Source organism: Lissotriton vulgaris, chromosome 4_1 (genome assembly GCF_964263255.1).
Source record: "Lissotriton vulgaris chromosome 4_1, aLisVul1.2, whole genome shotgun sequence".
In the NCBI taxonomy this organism is placed as follows: Eukaryota; Metazoa; Chordata; class Amphibia; order Caudata; family Salamandridae; genus Lissotriton; species Lissotriton vulgaris.
Window position 1 is genome coordinate 610,687,588 of NC_141691.1, and position 21,557 is coordinate 610,709,144.

General features: G+C 45.3%; 1 protein-coding gene across 6 annotated transcripts in view; it reads right to left on the reverse strand.

Moving 5' to 3' along the window:
• Nucleotides 1–622: 622 nt before the first annotated feature.
• The window catches only part of AMPH (amphiphysin), a 987,297-nt gene continuing 966,362 nt past the window's right edge, over nucleotides 623–21,557 (reverse strand). For all 6 annotated transcript variants that reach the window (XM_086964852.1, XM_086964854.1, XM_086964849.1 and 3 more), the window contains 2 exons: nucleotides 18,648–18,749; nucleotides 623–1,792 (listed from right to left, as the gene is read on the reverse strand). In XM_086964852.1, the coding sequence (XP_086820978.1) occupies nucleotides 1,685–1,792; nucleotides 18,648–18,749 (210 nt within the window). In that variant the 3' untranslated portion in view covers nucleotides 623–1,684. The remainder of the gene's footprint in view (nucleotides 1,793–18,647; nucleotides 18,750–21,557) is intronic.

Genomic DNA, 21,557 nt, shown 5'->3' on the forward strand with positions numbered 1-21,557 from the left:
GGCGACACAAACTAACTTATTACAAATGCTTACACATACTATATCATACACATGCTAAGTTAAATGTTTGAGGTGGGCATACACAGCACCAGATGTAGATACCGTGAAGCAGACACTGTGCATGGACTTGCCTCATGTTATTATCATACTGGACAAAGATGTTCTCCATTATTTCTGAGATGACAGAGCAGGTGCTTACACGCTCTCAGGGTATGTCAGAAAATTGGCAGTAACACGCCCTAGAGACACATGATCAGATTGCTATTAACATAATAGGAGCAGCTATGCAGCGACCGGTAAGGGACCAGTTCCTAGGAGGGAGAACCAGCTATAGGATCTAATTTACTGTAACAACACTGCTGATAGGTTTAAGGACTCAATGCTTGAATATTTAATGAACAATAGGAATATTCAGTAATTCTGATTAATGCTGCGGTAAAATGCAGGATAGTTCAATGGTATCAATGCTATGAAGAAAACTCAATCAACATATAAGAAGTAAATCAAAATCCTTAAATTAATCAGAAAGAACGCATTTGCTAGATTTCCCCAATGAAAGCATATAAGGTGCAAAGCTAAAAAGTCACCAGTTAATCAAAAACAACACAATCCTCTAGAAAATGCATATTATAGGACATAATCAAAGTTTTATTCGGTTTGACACAACACAGAAAAACATATTAGTTACAAAGTATATCTCGATAGAGGTTGCATCATACTGTGTGTCTTGAAAAGAATAGGTGGCGGTGTCCTTGAAAACTATGGAATTCATCATTACGTACACTGCAGTTGCATCATCCAAACAACAAAAAATGAAAAATAAATAAGTACATAAATAAAGGTTGATCTTACCCTATAAACAAACCCAGCAGTCTTAGCCTGACCTGAAGCTAGCAGCTGAGCAAAAACTGAGATAGATGCTCGCTTGATATGCAGGATATTTGAGCATGAACTCTGAGCTTGCTGTGCCTCATACTTTATGAAAAAATACACATTAGAAACATAGATACCTCAATAATGCTTTGGCAATATAGGAGCTAGTTTTGCTTGGCAAAACAAAACTATTTACCATTATGCCACGGAGTGTGAAAGCAACAGATCAAGGGGACTACAGAGGCAAAGAACTACGGTGACAGATAACGTATGTGACTTGGACCGTGTGTCATATAAATATACAGATATGGGTGTAGGAGAAGAGAGGTGTCTAAAAATAACATTGAGAAATGTCTGCAGCAGTATTGGTTTGAACAAACACAACTTCCAGCTTCTTTTACCGTGTATCACCATAGGATTGGTAATAGCATCTTCTGCTGTGCGGTGACTTGACACAGTAGACTTAGTGCAGAGAAGTTACAATAGGGTCTGGTCTTCTTCAGGACGATAATCGGATTTTCATGAAATAGGATCAAATATAGGATCACTGTACTGTAGCTTCAACAAAGCACAAACAAACCCTGTGCGCTGCATACAACTGAACAAATAGGGATACTTTTTTTTAATTTACTTTTTGCATTCATGCTCTCTTTTATTATATACGGTATGTTTCACCATCACGCCCTGTCCGGCACCAGTCCAAAACTGTTAACAGTTTGTAAAGCGAAGGGATTGCCAATCTTCGCCCAGAGGCAAAAGAGAAACCTCCTGAAAGAGCTTCCTGTTAACAGGCCTGTGCCTGCGATGGGAGCTATTTTAGGCGGGATGTGAAGTTTTCTGGGAAAAGTCCCTTGTATGTCGGAATCTTTTTAAACTGAAGCCAATCACTCTCCTTGATCCCAGTCAGCCAGCCAGCTTCCTGCAGGAGGAAAACAGAGAGACATTGAATTAATGACTGTGAAAATTATCCTTAGGTTTCATTGGATGAATCACTCCAATTGACCACTTATGTTTTATCCAAGGGTCTAGAACTTTCTAACTTTATAGTCCAATGGTGATGAGCCCTGTTAATTAATCCCATGCTTCTTAATACCCTGAATAGACATTTAGAAAACTAAAAGAGAGCCTTTTGATTTTGCTTCCATGAGAATGGTGGAATGTTGACTAAGACACAATGACATTTATTATGTATGTATGTATAGGCATTTATATAGCGCACTACTTACCCGGAGGGTCCCAAGGCGCTTCGACCGCTGAGAAACCCTTCCTGGCTTCCCTGAGAGATGGACCCTTAATGGGTATCTCCAGGGTGAGACCAGGCATCCCCGGCGGTCTGGTGGGGCCGTTAGTGAAGATGAGGCAATCTAATGCCCAGAGTTGCCGAGTGTGATCGCTGATCAGAGTGGGCACCGAGGCGAGAGAATTATCGAGTCCGCTGACCCTGGTCCAGAAACCTGCCGCACCGGGAATCGAACCCTGGTCCCGGGCCATCCTCTGCTCTCGGGTCTGCCGCCTCTAACCAGTGAGCCACACTACTTCACTGGAGTGAGTGGTAGCAGCCAATACACTACTGGTGATGCGCTGAAACTGATCTTCAAAGTGATATTGTGCTGAATAAATATACGTTTAGCATGAGAATCCTGGTCTTCAGTGGAAAGCAGGAAATGTGTATAGACTTCCGAGCTTGAAGAGAGAAACATGGTATTTTATTAATTATTTTAAGCAAATATTTAAGGGGCTGATTATGATGGCGGATAGACTTCAATCCATTCGCCATCGTATTGGGGATTGGGACTGTTCACCTACAAGGGGCCGATCCCACGGGCCAATTATAATGTGACCGCCACCGTGGCATTGACCATGTTTTATTTTGCGGCGGCTGCTGTGCTGTGCATCACCTGCCGCACTACAAAACTGAGACCCCACACATATCCCTGCACTACGTGTCATGCACCATTCGGTGCCTGCCACATGGTGCAGGGATATGTACGGGGTGCCTATCTGGGGTGCACGGGAAAGGGGGCCATCTGCGGGTCCCAAAAGTCCCTTTCCACTTGCCTTTTCATGGCAGGTTACCCGCCATGAAAAAGGCAGGCCGGATCATAATCCCTATGGCGGTCCCTGGTAGGCACCGCTGCCATTGTAGGGATATGATTGGGCCAGTCGGAACTGTGGTGGTTGGTCTTTCCAACCACCAATGACATGCCCGTCATTGTATTGTGGTACAAAAGGGGGTGGTGATGGACGGAGCATCTGAATCAATCAAACACTCACACCCAGTCAACAGATCTGGGTTGAATCCATCACCGTTCTTTAGCCCACTCTGCCACACCAGTTCAGACATGGCTATATGCAAATCAGTCTGACCCTGTGCCTCATGGGAACAGTGCAGCCCGAACTGCCAAGCCATGTCTTCCCTGGACCGGAAACAAGCTTCCGAGGACCGGTTTGTACCGCCATTGTAATGTGGCAGTCGTAAAACTTGCTTCCGATGGTGGTGAAACCGCCACCAACAGGCTGTCGGTGGCGGTTCCACCACCATCATAACCATGCTCTAAATTTGCTCTATAGTTGTATATCCATTAATTGTCACTACTGGTGGCTTGAAAGTCAAGGCACTTATGGTTATCTTGAGTACAATTATCTTGGCGAAAGTGTGCTGAAACACTAAGTATAATCCTTAGATCAATGAAACAAAACGAATGAAAAAAGTGGTACATGCATTATTTCACACAATGTAGGCTTACACCAAATCCCCAAATATCCGTACTTTGTGTTACCAAATGTACTGTCTGTGGGATGACATTAATTATGCTTTAGGCAGAAATAGTCTAGGTATGGTTGCTTACATGGAGAATTTGCCAGAAAACTGTGGTTGCACTGTACATTTTCATAACCTAGTGAGGTTTAGCTGGGGTGTATGATTGCTTAGTGAATGCATGGCAGGGGTTTAGTGACACATTTGTAAGCAAGTGTGGCATGTGGATGTGACTAAGCATATTCCACAGACATTAGTTATAGTGTTACTGCTTCAATTAATGAGATTTGATTGAATACATTGCTCCTTACAGTCCTCCACATCTTAGTTTCGAGTAATTTTTGCCTTGATAAATTCAATTGTTTCCCCAAAAATAAGCCCACATATCTTGAGGAACACGTTTTTCTACAATTGTATCCATTATGATGAAGGCCAGCATCATTAGCTCGCCGGTCACCAAACGTCCTAATGCTGTTTTGTGGCACATGAATGAATAGTACCCAGGGGCTCATTTATGAGCTTTGAGACGTAGTGCAGCGCAGCAAGTCACCTTGCTGCACTGCACTGTGTGACAAGGAAAGGACAGGAATGTGCCGTATTTAATGGAATGCAGCGCACTGCTGTCCTTTCCCATGCACTGGTACACAATGGACAGCCTAGCGCCAACACAGGCAACCTTGTAAAACGGTGCAAGGGTGCCTGCGTTGCATGCGGGAATGTTTGTGTGCAGGAAGGGGCACATTCCTGCACAAAAACAATCCTGGGAGGCATATTCCTCTTTCAATGTGTGGTACGGAATAGAGCACACATGGAAAGAAGAAGAAATGAGGAGAAATGATGGATATTTCTTCTTGTTACGCCTCCCATTGGAAAGTGAAAGATTTTAGCACATCCTCAGATTTACAAGTTCTTGTATATCTGGGGATGCACCAAAATCAGCGGGATATAAGTGGAAACACCCACACGAATGCCCATGGGCTGAGTAACGAAATGCAGTGATTTGTGCTTCGTTGAATTACTTCAGATTCTTGGAGCCACTCAGAGCCACACAAAGTGCCAATGCGTAGCTTAAAAAACCTGTCTTAAGGTTTGTCTAGCTTTTGCACCTGTTGCGTGGTGCTACAGTGACTCAAACAGACTCATAAACAGGCCCCCATTGTATATAATTAGTTGCTCTTTCGCAACGTTTGATTTTTGGGGGGAATACTCCAATCCCAGAGGGTGTGAATACTGTATAATCAATGCATGTAGGGAACATGATCCTTTATATGTTCCCCTGGGCCACTTTCAGCTTGTTCTGAGAGAATGTGTATAAGCTTCAGACAAGATGTCCAAATCCTTCAACAACTGCAATAGGAACTGGAGGGTCTGAGGTAGAAATTGCAGGCTCCAAGATTACAATTGATAGATGAACACTGAGCCAACCACCATTTTAAATGTTTCATCGATAAACTGCACCATGCATTTAATTAGACATGCATACCGACCTCAGACTTATCCACAAACACACACAAGTATGTACATCCACGCTCCATGCATTCCCCTTATATGAAGGTTAGGGACCTTGGTTCAGAGAGACTTTTCAGATATTTTACGGTGGGAGACCTGTAACTTCACTTTCATCATGATGCCACCATGGCCAGTGTCTCTGAGCCTACCTAGAGAGGGCAGTAGCCAATCTCTGAAAAGACGACTTCCCTTTTGGGTGACCCCTGGAGCTCAGACTACAGCTCTATGATATTTAGTCGTTTAACGCTGTGAACCCCAAATGGGTACAAGATAGTTGAGCTCACTCAAGAAACACAGGATAAAAGAATAGGGAAACAGCACCAGTCACAGCAGCACAGCTCTGAAAAGCATGCAGAGGGCTTTCAGCCCCAACAAGTCCCGAACTGCAAATTTAAACCAGCCCATGCTGCATAAAATGAAGACAATTTGAACAAGGTAAGAAGAAATGTTTAGTTGTCTGGCCTTTTCCTACAAAGCAGCATGTTGTTCCATTGGAAGGCCATATTAAAAATAGAAATCAATTTTTTCATGGCAACATGAAGCCAGAATTGCCTGTGGAAATATATTTTATTGTCCTAAACACAATTCATTTTATCTCCCCCTTCTTGCAGGGAGGCAGCATTTGCTGCTGATGGTACCCTCGCCTGCCTCCAGGTGTGGTTTTACCCTAGAGCTGACCAGACAAAGTAAACAAGGACATTTAAAAGAATGGCAGTTGTACCACACTGCAGTTTCGTTGTTTGCGTTTTTTTAATCTGTTTGTAAAAATGACTGTGGAAAGCTCTATGTCCAATGAATGTTGAGCCGCTGCCTTCCATCACACTGTCAAGCTTATTAGGAAGCACTTTCACAGCACAGACACACATAAAAATGTTCTTAGTAAAAACGAGCTGCAAATCACTCAGGCCAAGAAGAGTAATGATTTCTAATGTTTTCTCGAAACACTCTACTTGTCCAAAAACGACACCACTATTAAATTATGCAGGGCTTCCATTCCATGATGTGTTGAATGTACACTGAGCGCAGACAGTTTCAATTACTGCATAAACGAATATTTGTAGGAGACCATCTGAGCCTATCACTGAGACTAGAAAACTGGAAAGGGAAGTCATACTCACCGGAAGCATGTATGAGCAAGAATATCAATATTGACAAGAGGTTTGTTACCTATCAGATTACACTGCACAGTTTGACATGAATGTTTTTCATATTAATGCATGTCCCAGGCCAGCCTTATGCTTCCGTGCACTATGGTAGTAATAAAAGGGCCGATTCACAAAAGTAATCTGACACAAAATCCTAACTTTACGACTTTCGGTATTCTCAAAGGCATTTAGGGGTAGTAAAGTTAGGATTTCTAATTTTACTACTCCTAAACTGAGACAAAATCCTAACTTTACGACTTTCGGTATTCACAAAAGGCATTTAGAGTAGTAAGGTATAACTTTACTACTTCTAAATTCCTTTTGTGAATAACGAAAGTCATAAAATTAGGATTTTGTCTCACATTACTTTTGTGAATCAGGCCCATGGAATTTGTCCTTTTTTATGCCATGGCTGTGGAAATAAGTGGGAATCGAAACAATAACATGCTATTTAGAAGTGATGTCCTAATACAATCCCATTTAAGGTACAAAAGTCAAAATCCATGTAATGACAACAGTATAGCAAAATTGACATGAGAAAATAAATTTTTCTGTCTTACAGACTGCATAGAACAGTGACTTTATGTCGGTGAATAATTGTCCTGATAGTCTCTAGGCCTTTTCAATATGATTTCACTTGTTATGTGATGACTCTCCCCACACTCGACAATAGCAATAAATGGCAGATCTCTGTCTATCTGTCTGTCTGTCTGTCTGTCTGTCTGTCTGTCTGTCTGTCTGTCTGTCTGCCTGCCTGCCTGCCTGCCTGCCTGCCTGCCTGCCTGCCTATCTATCTATCTATCTATCTATCTATCTATCTATCTATCTATCTATCTATCTATCTATCTATCTATCTATCTATCTATCTATCTATCTATCTATCTATCTATCTATCTATCTATCTATCTATCTATCTATCTATCTATCTATCTATCTATCGATCTATCTATCTATCTATCTATCTATCTATCCGTCTGTCTATCCATCGGTCTGTCTGTCTATCCGACTATCTGTTTGTCTATCTAGCTAGCTATCTATCGATCTATCCAACTGTTTGTCTATCTATCCATCTATCTATCTATCTATCTAAATATCTATCTATCTATCTATCTATCTATCTATCTATCTATCTATCTATCTATCTATCTATCTATCTATCTATCTATCTATATATATGTACACACACAAACATATATATCCTTTTCACCACTTAAAACCCCATAATCCCGTTACCCATGACCTCTTACCCCATACCATTAATCTCTTAATCTTACTACTAGTCCACTAACCCCATATTGTTTACATCCATAATGTAAGAAATTGGGTTACTGGTTGACTGAAGTGTGAGTCCTGGTAAAGCAGCAACCACAATCCTTGTCAAGGTAAGGCACAGGCAATCTGGTCGCACCAGACCGGCACATATTTGCATGTTCCGGCCGACCATGATGGCGCATGGACTGGCTACAGAAATGGATCTCAAAGTACGTCCCACTGGCCACTGGCGGCTCAGATCACCTTCTCATGTGGCCCAAAGGTCTTCCTCCGACCCCCCTGGTTAGCCAAGAGTTGCAGCAGAGAGAGCTGCTGCTTGAGTGCCATTTTCTTTGGTGCTGGTGTTAGCCAAGCAACACCGTTTTTAAAATCTGGGCTCGCTTTCTTTAGTTAGCGAAGCTTGTTCTATGAGCAAGGCTGACCTGCTCATAAAACAAGCGGAATGACAGTAGTAACTAAGCCCAGAATCAAACAAACAATGTTGTAAGGGAATGTTTTGTGCTTTTTTGATAATACAGGCTGGTCTTTTGGGATTTAAACTTCTTGGTTTGGAAAATTCACACCTCTTTGCTCGAGGATTGTTTTGATGCCCCCACAAAAATATTTAGAGTAGCTGATCAGGAGGATAACTTTTGCATGTACATGGATTTGAGTGTGATGCAGACAAGGTTTAATTTAATTTGGCGTTTACTGTAAACTAATGTAATTCTCATTACATGCGTGTGATGTGGCTAGAATGCTTGACTCCACAAACTAGCTCGGTGGCAGAGATCATCAAAGCCTATGAAAGGAGTAGGCCTCACAGTAATGAAAAACTAATTTATCAGTTTGTCACTACCAGGACATGTAGAACTTGAAAGTACATGTCCTACCTTTCCTTTCAGTTACACAGCACTGTGCCCATAGGGCTATCTAGAGCCTACCTTCGGGTTGACCTAAGTGTAATATAAGGGAAGTTCAGGCTTGGCAAGTGATTTTTAATGCCAAGTCAAAGTGGACGTAAACTGCACACTGGAAACTACACACACAGGTTTGAAAGGCTACTTGTTTGGGTGGCACAACCAGTGCTGCAGGCTCACTAGTAGCATTTAGATTACAGGCCTTGGGCATATGGTACACCACTTTACTAGGGAGTTATAAGTAAACTAAATATGCCAATCAGGTATGCATCAATTTCACAATGCTTAGAGGAGAAGAGCATGCGCCTTAGCACTGGTCAGCAGTGATAAAGTGCTCAGAGTCCTAAGGCCAACAAAACAAGCATTTGCAATGCAATCGGTCTCGCCCATGGGATCTTATATGTATTTAGCTATGCAGCACATTAGCCTGGGTGCTGAAACATCTACTATTCTTTCAAATGGAGGGAAAGTAAGCACCAAATTGCATGACATGCCAGGTATGGGAACACATGGAGAGAAATATTGCCTTTCGGCAGGCAATGGTACAGTCAAAAGCTCTGTTTTTAATATAAAATCAGGGCCTTCGGTGGTCATATCACTGAAAGCACAAGATTTGAAAAAAATATTATTGTCTACGGGTGCTCGTGTAGCGCACAATATTATTTCCGCATCGTCAATCAGCGAAAGGTCTGCATAATCTCACTAACTAGCTGTCAGAGGTTCAAATTTGCATTTAATTTCATTTAATCTATCATTTACTTTTCATTGCACATCACAAACGCATAATTCCTGGAGAACGGGTTATAGCAGCATAAAGACGATGCAACCCAAATTTCAAACAAGAGCGGGTCCCCTACAGAGACTCAGTGGGTTGAGCACGTGCTACTGAGGCTAGTGTGCAATCCTCAGAGCACAGAATCGTGGACCAGGAGGGCAGACTCCTCTATTCATCCTTCTAATGGATAAAGAAAGGAGTGCCACAGCCGATAGAATGTAACTTGGAGTGTCATACTGGCATTGCTGCTAAAAGCAAAACCTTCAGAATAAGAGGAAGATTTCTTTTTTTTAAATAATTAAAGAAAAAAGCCTTTTCACTGAGCACTCATTCCAGTCAGCACAGTGTGTTGATATCACCATATTTGTAGAAAAAGAAACAGAAAGACATTGTGCATATTAAAAATATCAGTCGATTTAAATGAGAAAGTATTTCTAACGCCGCCCCAAAAAAATTGGTACTAGCAAATTCTGCATTTTATGCGCAGTGGCTTTTCCAAACCCTGCAATGACACTCACACCATTTATGATCGGGCACTTTCCTCAAATTTTTTTACAATTATTTGGGGTAGTACAGCTGAAAGGATGGGGCATGGCGCAGCGGCCAGAGCTGACGATTACGGATCCAGGGATCCCGGTTCGAATCTTGCAACATCCTGTGAGTCTGGGCAATTCACTTAACCTCCTTGTGCCCATGTATAGCAACCTCCTTGTGCCCATGTATAGCGCCTGGTTGCCCTCACCAGGGCTAAGCGGCGCTGTATAAATCTACAAATTAAACAAGCTCTGGACATGCGTCCATAGCCCAAGCTACATTCTATAGTATTGTTTAATTGCGGCACCTGACGGCTCACTTGAAATTAAAGTCTGTGATGATGAATTAAACTAACATTAGGGGCAGAGCTGTTCCCTCACCGGTCGCCCCCCCATTACAATCCCATCACGGCAGCACCACCACCCCATCACAGCAGCACCACCACCAAAGATGGAAAAAACAAACATGGTGCGCTCTCCCTCACTGTCCTTAAACATAGCCTCCGATCAGTGTCACTGAGAAGCATTAATTAAATGCAATGTATTCCCTTTTCGGTGTCTGATGCGGTGCAGAGGAAAACCGGCTAATCAGATGGTGTTAATTGGGGCCAGCCAGTGAGTGCTCATGCATACACAGGGGTCACCAAGAAATTCGTTTGTCAAGAAATGTGAGGTATTATACATTTTAATATTTCTCATTGCAATAAATGATTGAAAGTTGAGCATGTACTAACATAAGAAAAAGCTTCACCCTCACCTTAAAAATCTCAGCAGTTAAGGGAGCACTAATATACCGCAATTTAACAAGGTAACATATGAATTCTGATCAAAACTTCAACAGTCTATTGTCCGAGAATGGATTTATTGTGCATAGTAAGTCTTCGGATGGAGACGGGAGACACTTTATGACAAGCTTTGCAAGCTGAGTGCAAAGAAAAATAGGGGTTGGGAGTCCCATTACTCCAGGATTTTTAATCCAAATGGTATTACTTTGACAAACGAAAGTGAGGACGAAATCCATCTTAATATTGAGACTGCACAACAGCTTAGCCTCTCGCTCACTTTAGGTGAAGTGGAGGAGGCCTTAAGAAGAGGTATGTCACTTAAGGCACCAGGCCCTGATGCTGTACCCTTGGACTTGTTTAAAAATAATCCTGTAGTTTGGGTACCTCTACTGCTTAATGTTTTTTAGGCAATTATTGTGGGGCGCATTCCATCATCATGGAAAGAGGAAGTAGCAGTGCCAATTTTTAAAAAAGAGATCCCTGTTGTTACAGGCCAATCTCCCTAATAGATGCATCTTGCAAGCTATTGGGGAGAGTAATATTGGCTCGCCTAGAGACATGGGAAAACTCTTCTGGCCTCATTGTGGATTCACAATATGGCTTCAGAAATGGTAGAGGAACAACGGAGCAGTATCTCAATTTGGCCCTGATTATGGGTAAGTACATAAAGGCCAGGGGTGTCTCTATGCACCTGGCCTTTATGGACTTATCCAGCGCCTTTGATACTGTGTGCAGGAAGAAATTGTGGCTACTAATGAAGTCTATGGGCTTTGAGGAACCGTTGGTCACTTTGCTACGTAGATTACATGCTGCTACCTCCGTGGCCATTCGATATGGGCCTCGGGGCAAAAAGACAGGGCCCATTCCAACAACGGAAGGTGTTCGCCAAGGCTGTATTTTGGCCCCTTTTTTGCTTTTAGTTTATACAAATGGTTTAGAAAAATTCTTGATGGAAAAAGGTTTCTAAAATTAATGGCAAATACATACCTTTATTGTCTTACGCAGATGATACTGTGTTAATAACTTTGACTGCAAATAGTATGCAAATATGCTTGAACGCTTTTAATGAATTTATGCTGGGTTTAGACCTAAAGGCAAACTTCACAAAATCATTCACAATGGTCTGTGGCCCAAATAAGACCAAAACCCGTAAATTTGTTGTGGATAACTTGGTTATCGAAAAAGTTCAAAATTTTAATTACTTGGGAAATGTCTTTAACAAAACTTTGAATTGGGACCCTCTCATAACATCACGGGTACTGCAGGAGGGAAGGGTTAGAGAGATGGGAACAAAACGGTTTTAACAGTAAAAGGGCTGATAGCCTCGGAAGAATACTAATGACGACATGGCTGTCAGGAGGCGGGACCAAGAACCTAAAAACCAATCAGAATGCTCAATTTATAATGGAAGTCAATGAAACTTATAGATGGAAAGTGGGCAGATTTTCCCCCAGCTATAGTGTATACTACATGCCTCGCAAAGCGATGGCAGCGCTTTCGGGCTGCATGACTACGCGAGACCTAAAGATACATCAAAAACTGGAGGTATGCAGGCAAAAGGTTTGGAGAAGTTCATCCTAAGGATGACAGGTCTAACATATGCCTTGATAAAATAAATATATTCAAGGTACGAAGATGTGCAGTTAAAAATTGTAAATCTGTTCTTACCTATATGCACTTATCGCCTCAAAACTGTCATCCTCAATATTTAAACTTCAATATGTTGGCTCTTGATGTTTTTCTACTTGATATCTTCACATACAACTGTTGTCTATACATGAGGAATTTTTTCATGGAGGAAGAGTTGTTTTAATCTTTTGCCAGATTTTGGAAATTTTTAAGTTAGTTTTCCATTGAACTTAACATTAACAGAAAAATAGAACATTAATCATCATTACAAAAGGAAAAAGTATATTTTAGAAAGAATGTTAATAAACAGAGAACAGGGGAGGAGCTTCGCGAGCAACCAAGATGGCCGCGTAAGCTCGGAGCTCCGTGGACCGTCCGACCCACCGCAAATATCCTGTTTGAAATCCTGATCCACGTTGGTGGAACTTTCTTGCTGGTGGTCTGCTGAGGCGGGGACTGCAATCGGCTTCCAAATCGGTGATTCCTGTGCAGAGTTACGTCGAGCTGAACTCCGCTCCGTGACGGTGCCATTGTCCCTCCGGACTTCGCCACTTCACACGATTGGACTGCGTAGTGACCGCCTGACGCCCTAACTGGCGGAGTGATAGTCTTCCAGCTTGCGCCTTCTACACCCTGGTCTTGTCTCCCCGGCCCTGCCTGCCCTTTGGCTTCGGACCCGGACTTGGGGGCGCCTTGCCTTTGTTCTCTCCAACTCATCATGGCGGGCAGAGGCGATCCGGACAGGGCATCGAACAAAGGTGGCCGGGGCAAGTCGCAAACGCAGCAGAATCGCATCGAGCGCTATGTGAACCTAAAGTCACCGCCTGCATCGGGGGCCGTGTCTAAAGGGCCCCCATCGACGAGCTCGCCGGACGGATCGGACCCTACCCTCATTGACATCATGGGTGCCATCACGAGTCTCCGGGCCGACATGCAACAGCGGCACGACACTCTGAATCACAAAGTGGACTCAATGGCCGTTGACATTACTCTTATAAGGGCCGACTTGGGCAAGACCAACGAGCATGTGAAGGCGCTAGATATTAAGACCTCCAGCCTGACCTCCGATGTTTCCGAGCTGCAGACTGAGGTCCGCAATCTGCGGATGACCACTGATCTATTCTCGAGGCGGCTGGAGGACTTTGAAAGGCGAGCCAGGCGTAAGAACGTCCGTATAGTCGGCGTACCAGAGGGATCCGAAGATGCAGCGGCGGACCTGTTTGTGGAGGACTTGGTTAAAACCCATTTGGCACCCTCTGGACTGAGCAACTTTTTCTCGGTGGAACGTGCCCACCGAGTACCGGGTGGCCCGCCGAAGACAGGGGTGGCGCCACGGCCGATTGTGGCGCGCCTCCTCAACTTTAGAGATCGGGATGTGATCCTACAAGCTTCTAGATCGCATGGGCCACTCCAATACCAGAATGCGGAGGTGCATTTCTATCCGGACTTCACCAGGTCGGTACAGCGCCAACGCCAGAGCTACGCGGGAGTGAAAAGGCGTCTCAGGGATATGGATCTCAAATACTCAATGGTGTTCCCCGCTAAACTTCGTGTTGAGCATAAGGGACGTGCCCTTTTCTTTGACTTCCCTGAAAACGTCAGTGAATGGTTGGACACTGTCTTGCCTCGTCGGGATGAACATGAAGATAATGGTGGAGGCGCCTCTGGTGGAGCGGAACAACGAGACTAAGTGCGGGGCTGGTGGCACCCCCGCCTCGAATGACTGCCGCAGCTGGTACTCGTAACAGAACTGACTCTCCTTCGCTTACATGGTGGGTGGTGGGGCGTATTCATGGAGATTCCTTACTCCTCTGGGTCTTTCGTAGATTAGTTAATGGGGCGACAGGCACACTGCTGGTTGGGAGGGCTTTTTAGTCTGATGCAGGGGTGCAGGGTGGGGGCTGTGTTGGGGAGAGTTATCTTGTTTGCTGGTTTTTCCTTTCTTTCCTATGTTTGGCAATGGGTCTTTTATGCTCCTGAACTGTATTTGATATGGGTGTCTTGCGGGACTGGGTGGGGCGGGCTGCGGGGTGATGGGGGGTAGAAAGTTAAGGATTCTCAGTTGGAATGTTAACGGGTTGGGAGACCGAGTCAAAAGAGGGGTGGTGATACAACTGATCAAACGTCACATGCCTGATATTGTCCTCCTTCAAGAGACACATTTGGTGGGGAATACGTGTAAAGCATTGAATCGCAAAGGCTACAAAATGGTGGCTCATTCGGGGTTCTCTTCCGGATCCCGGGGGGCGGGTATCCTTATGCGCGCGTCCCTTCCCTTAGAAATAGATGTCACCATGATTGATGACAGGGGGCGTTACGCTGCCGTGGCGGGAAGATGGGAAGGGCATTCCCTTACGTTGTTTTCTGTGTACGTCCCCCCTGGGTTGCAATCCAGTACCTTTCAGGACCTTGGTGGTGCCATTTTGTCTATGCCGGCTGGCCTGTTAATAGTGGGAGGGGACTTAAACTCGGTTTGTTCTGGTCTGCTTGATCGCCAACCGTCTCGGGGCCTGCGTAGCTCGCAGATGTGGCTGCCCTCCTTCCTTGAGTCTATGGGCCTGGTGGACGGCTGGCGTCTTCTACACCCGACACTCCGTCCATTTTCCTTTCTCTCGGGTGCGCATGGGAGCCTTTCCCGCATTGATTACATCCTTACACTGGCATCGCACGCATCGGCCGTTTCCGAAGCCCGCTTCTTGGCGCGGGGCATTTCCGATCACTCCCCGTTGTGGGTCTCATTTGACTTTGGCGTGGTCTTGTCGGAGCGACCGGCTATGGTCAATCCGTGGTATTTCCGCAACATCAAGACCCGCTCCCTCCTAGCCAAAGCCATTGACCTTTATTTCGTCGAAAACATGGGCTCGGTTAGATCGGCCGTTACGTTGTGGGAAGCCTTTAAGACGGTGCTCAGGGGTGAAGCCCAGGCGCTCATTGCGGAGGCCCGTCGGAATAGGGATTCCGACTTGCTGAATGTTGAGCAAGAGGTCTTGAGTCTCGAGTCCCAGCTGGGACCCGAGCCAGACCCCTCGATTTTGCATACCCTCTCGCTGAAGCAAGCGGAATACCACGATCTTGCCACGAATGCAGCACTCACTCTGGCTAGAGAGCAGCAGGGCCGTGTCTATGATGTGGGCGACAAGGCTGGGAAGTTGCTGGCTTGGTTGGACAGGAGGGAGATGGTCAGCCGAGTGGTGCCTGAACTCTTGGGGGACGACGGAGTGGTCCTCACGGACCCGGATGCCATTGTCGGCTCCTTTGCTAGTTACGCTTTGGACTTTTCGGAGGCGGACTCGTCGGCTTTCCTCTCGGGTATTGAACTTCCCTGCCTTTCCGAGGACGAACGCGCGGACTTGGATAGGGAGATCACCGCTGACGAGATTGCTCTGGCGATCCGTTCCCTACGCTCTGGTAAGGCCTCCAGGCCTAACGGCATCCCGGTTGAACTGTATAAAATCTGCCCGGACGCGGTGTCTCCGCACCTGCGGAAAATGTTCCTAGAATCCTTCGAGAGGGGCCGTCTCCCCCTGGATCAGAGGTTGGCTACTATTGTGGTCATCCACAAAGAGGGTAAACCACGAGATGTTTGCCGATCGTACCGCCCTATTTCCCTCCTGAATGTGGAACCTAAGGTCCTTGCCAAGTTGCTTGCCAGCCGGCTGATTGGTGTCATTGGCGATCTCGTCCACCCTGACCAGTCGGGCTTCATCCCCCACCGCAACACCGCCCTCAATCTGCGGCGCCTTCATGGTGTCATGGCTAGAGCCCACACCCTCGACGAGCCAGCTGTCCTCGCGTCCCTCGACGCCACGATGGCTTTCGATTCTCTCGAGTGGCCATACCTCTGGGCAGTGCTGTCCAAACTTGGCTTTGGGCCAATTTTTGTGAGCTGGGTGAAGCTATTATACGCTGAACCGATGGCCAATGTCACGGTCAACGGCCGCCTGTCGACGCCATTCCCTTTACATCGGGGCACCAGACAGGGTTGTCCCCTGTCGCCCCTTCTGTTCGCCTTGGCCCTTGAACCGCTCGCAGCCTTACTGCGTGTGCATCCTGATTTACACGGTATTCCTTGGGCCCCTGGTTTTGAAGACAGGGTGTCCTTGTATGCCGATGACATCTTACTTTATTTGACTTCCCCCTGCAAGTCCCTCATCGTGGCCTGTGACGTACTTAGACTCTTCGGACGTTATTCGGGACTGATTATAAATTGGGTCAAGTCGTCCCTATACGTCCTTAAAGGAGATACTCCACGACTTCCCAGGGGCTGCAACATTCAGATTGCCGTACGTAGCTTCAAGTATTTGGGCATCCACATCTCTGGCAATACCAAGTTACGGTATGACCTCAACTTACTTCCTCCTCTCCAGCGTCTGCAACGCGATGTAGACAGCTGACGTAGGCTCCCACTCTCTCTCCTTGGCCGTGCTGCGTTGTTCAAGATGGTGTCCCTGCCCAGATTCTTGTATGCCCTGCAGAACGCCCAAGATCCGATCCCGGCGCGCTACTTCCGAGACCTCGAAGGCCTCCTGCGAACCCTTCTCTGGGATGGTCGGCCTCGTGTTGCCATCCATAAACTCACGCTTCCGTGGTATGACGGCGGCATTGCCCTCCCGGACGTGCGCCGCTACTACTGGTCCTCTCAACTCGCCGCCCTCAACCATGGATTCTACGGCCCTGTGGGTAGTCCCGGCTATGCCATGGATAGGTTGTTATTGGGCGACGGCAACTATTATCGGGCCCTATACTCGAAGTCCTTCGACCGGCGGTTGACGGGCCCTACACGGACGGCGGTCCACATATGGCGGGCGGTCACCAAGGCGCAGGGTTGGCAAGGCAGACTAACTAGGTTCACTCCCCTTTTTGATTCGGACATCCTGGGTAGACTGTGGCACACCAAGGGGTTTGATAAATGGGACCTCATCGGAATCAGCAGAGTTGAGGACATGCTTTCCAAGGGCACGATTAAGACCTTTCCCCAGCTGCAAACTGAATACCAACTGGGTGCGACAGAGTTTTTCCGTTACGCCCAGCTGAGGCATGCGCTGCTCTCGGCTACACCGCCAGACGGCGACATTCCGGAAAGTTCCCCTCTGGAGGACAGTATACTGGATGGCCACATGCCGGATAGCGCGATTTCCCTGTCATATAAAAAATTGAAAAACGTGTACACAGATCTCCTTCTTGGCTTGCGGGACCAGTGGGTGGCGGATGGCCTGGAACTCGATGATGAAGATTGGCAAAGCGCAATTTCCTCCCCTAAAGAGGTTGCAATTTCCTCCCGTCTCCGCCTCGTGCAGTTCAAGATCTTGCACCGGGTGTATGTGACGGGGCCCCAATTGATGCACATGGGATATTCGCCTGACGGGCTCTGCCGCAGAGGTTGCGGGGCCCTCGCCACTTTCCTACATATCCTTTGGGAATGCCCCGTAATAGCCTCCTACTGGAGGAGGGTGCACCGAATCATGGAAGAAGTTACTGGCGTGATTGCTCACGCGGAAGCTCGTAGATGCCTTCTGAACGTATGGGAACCTTCTGACCACAGCGTAGCGCAGACTAGGTGGGTGACCCTTGGGAACATGGTGGCCAAAAGGGACATTGCTCAGAAGTGGGGTGCGTCCACGGCCCCCCTGGTGGTACAATGGAAAGCTAACATGGACTGGTGCATGTTCCGGGAGAAGACAGTCTATGTGGCAAGAGGGAGACCTCAAACCTGGAATAAAGTGTGGGGGGCCTGGAATGAATATAGGGGAGATGTGTGCTTGCCACCTGAACCAGTCTCTCTGGACGATCATGTGCCGCCCTGACCTGTAACACCAACTGAGCTCTGATGTATTGCATTCTCCTGTTGTCCTCCCCCCCCCTCCTTCCCATTCTGACATCCCCTCCTGGATGACCGCTTCCCTGATTTTCCTCCCCTACCCGTCCCTGACGCCCTGATTCATATTGACTCTATTGCCATTTTCGCGCCCCCGGGCGCTCTTTGTTGCATTCTTACCTTAATATAAAAATAACCTTTGACGATTATGTTTGGATCTTTTTGCACTATTGCTCTCCTGTTACCCATGCTGCCTTGCCTCCGGGATGTCAGGCTGAATAGCTGTGTGCTCTGCTCTGAATAAAGGTTTTCAAAAATTTAAAAAAAATAAAAATAAACAGAGAACATTATATGTAGGAATGTGTTTCCTAATGGGATAGGGTTACCACTTTTTCTTGAGAACCCATTGCATATCTAGTGATCAACATTTTACATTCAAGTTTTCGCCAAGCGGGCTTACAGTGTTTTGCTACCCTATAGCTGTCAGCAGGATTTCTAGAACTTTGCTGGGGCTTCAGCATAGAATTAGGTCTCGTTTAAAATCCCCTATTGTGTTAGAGCATATAGTGGTAGAGTCTTCTGAGAATAAATAAATATGATTCTGCCCCAACCAATCCCTACGTGTGTGCTGCATTGTTGATGCTCTTGCATTACCTGATCAGATTCCGCCTCTGAAGGGATGACTAGCACAACGTCGCCTCGTTTTAAGTTGAGCTCATCTGCATTGGCTGCCTCAAAATCATGTAGTGCCTCAACCTGTGCAAAAAAGCAAGTTGCAATTAGGGATTGGTTAGCTATACTTAAAATAAATTTTCACAAATATTTGACAACCCTTTTCCCATGCAGGAAGAGAGTATTCAATTTTAACCTCTCTGCTGGCTGCATGCCTCAAAGTATGCCTTCTGTTTTGAAAACATAATTGATCCAGATTTTTGTAATTTATTAAAATGTTACTAATGTCAAAAATAAATATTGTCTGAAAATCTGTGGGCATAAAGGATTCAATGTGAAAATGACACAGAATTGGTATAATAAGGGCATCATTTACCTACAACCAGCACTTTCCCATTTTTTAGTAAGATGTCATTCAGTCCCATGGAAACCATTACGCTAGTTTTTGTAACACTCATGTTTTGAGTTTGCGCGTTACCTAGAAATTGATTTTGAAGCACTTTAATGTCCTGCCTTCGAATTTTTCAAAATTTGCAAAGGGTATTACATGAACCCCGATTGACCATATGGAACACTCATAAGATACAGGCATTAACTTTATCACACCGGACTATGTTGAGTATCATAGAAGTTTCAAAACCCAACTGTAGAGTTTTGAGCTGGAACCCAGTACCTTGGATTGATCATATCACGAGCACTCAACGGTCAATTGTGTTTGGTCTTTAGGCACTTGGGGGCATATTTACAATCACCATAGGAACGTCAATTTTTGTGACTTTCCTGTGGCGATAAACGCTTTGCCTTATTTACAAGGTGGAATTAATCCAGTCAAAGTGGCTTAACGCCACCTTGTAAATAAGGCCCCCTTTCACCCTACAGAGTAAAAGGGGCGTGAAACAGGTGTTGCGGTGGGCGTTCCGCGGCAACACCCATTGGTTTTGGTGCTGACCCCATATTTACAAGGGTGGCGTAAAGAGGAGACAGAGACTAGGAGTCAGCTCCAAAATTAAGACCAGGGAAAACCTTCTCTTAATATGGCGATACGAGGAGAAATGCTTAATTTCTCCTTGTTTTTGCTTTTTCTATGTGTGCTGTATTGTGCAGCACAAACAGAAACTGCAAATCACCATGAATGACTGTTCATGTGCAGAAAGGTGTCCCTTCCTGCACCTAAACAATCATTTAAAAAAATGACGATTTGCAATTTCTGTGTGTGCTGCACACATAGAAAAAGCACACCCAGAAGTTACAATTCACGATTTTGGACACCTTCCTGCACATAAATAATCGTTCCCCCCAACGCAGACACCCTTGCACTATGATGCAAGGGTGCCTGTGTTGGCGCTAGGTAGCTAGCTTTAACAACAGCACTAGGGGAAACACAGGGGTCCACTGCATGCTTGTGAACATGGCTCATATCTGCATTTTCAGAATGGCGGAGCATGCCGTTAGCAATGTGTGCTTAACTCCACGCTTTGCCATTCCCTTGTAAATATGCCCCCTGAGGAGCTTTCAACATCAATATTCACTGAGGACTTCTATATTAGAAATCTGAAATGCTGAAGAGCCTTTTAATTTGACATGTTATACATTTTCTTCCTCCAGAATTTGTAAAAAGTGCACATATTGAAATCTTGCGCTGGCACCAACTTCTTGAGATATCATTCCTTGACAATACGATTTTCTAATTTATCTAGACTTCATTCTTCATCTCCTTGTGTTTATCACTGCCTTCTTCATTTGTTGGAAATAAGGTGTCTCACACTTTCTTCATGAGGTCTACTTTGCAGCTCCGGCAAAGCTAACACAAAGTACATTTAGTGAAACCTATCTTCTCTGATTGGGCAGTGAGGAGACTCAGGTATAGCGGCGTACAAGATAGTGTGCCTCTCTCGCTCACTCTCTCTCCTTCTTTCTCCTGCTCTCTAAATACATATCGCTTACAAATACTTTTAAAGGATATTTGCAAACATACTAACTGTTTAAATGGAATTACATGTAACGACACTCATGCAGTTTGTAAATCTAATAATCTAGCAAAAGTGTAATTTTTCTGGCAGTTATGTGAACTTCGTTTTGTTCAACCCTTTCTGGGAAGCCCTTCCTTCTGCTTCCACTTTAATTTTTTTATATAAGCCACGTGGGCCAAATATGCAGCTTCGTATCACAAGAAATTCAATAAAATTATACTACGAGGTGTGATCTTACGTTTTTACAGTTTGTGAAAAAGCCAAATGAGATAGGATGTAGTTTATTTCATTTATGAGCCAATAAATACCGAACGACTTAAAGCAATTTTTTTGTTCCCTATAACAACATAATTTTGGTAAACACTGATAAAGGTCAGTTTCCCAGTTGGCTATGTTTTCTATAGGCCTGCACTATCAAAGTGAAAGAACAGGGAAACAACAAGTGATATTTGTCACCACATTGTCGCCCCGCTTTCCTCGCTAAAGGCCTGTCCTTAGCCCGACGGACAGTGGACGGTGGACCTTGTTAGTCCCTGAAACCCTTCATATACATCCGCTGTGAGTAAAATTGAAGCAGGTGACGAGAAGAGAAAAGGTCTTTCAATGAGGATTTTATTAAGGAGCTTGTTGTGGAGTTGTGAGCGCCCCCCCTACCAGTATGGCTTGATACAAGGGGGTATATGTACAAGAAAATGTCAGCACCTCGCTCCGACATTTCTAAAATGCAGGGAAGCGCCATACTTACAACAATACAGCGCACCCCTGTGTTTTCCCTTGCGATGGTGCTACAATTAGTTGCCTAGCGCCAATGCAGGCACCCTTGCACCATCGCCAGATTAGTGTGGGTTGAAGGCTAAACTGACAAATCCCACCAAACCTTCCAGTATGATGACATTCCCACTCTCAGATTCATCATGGCAGA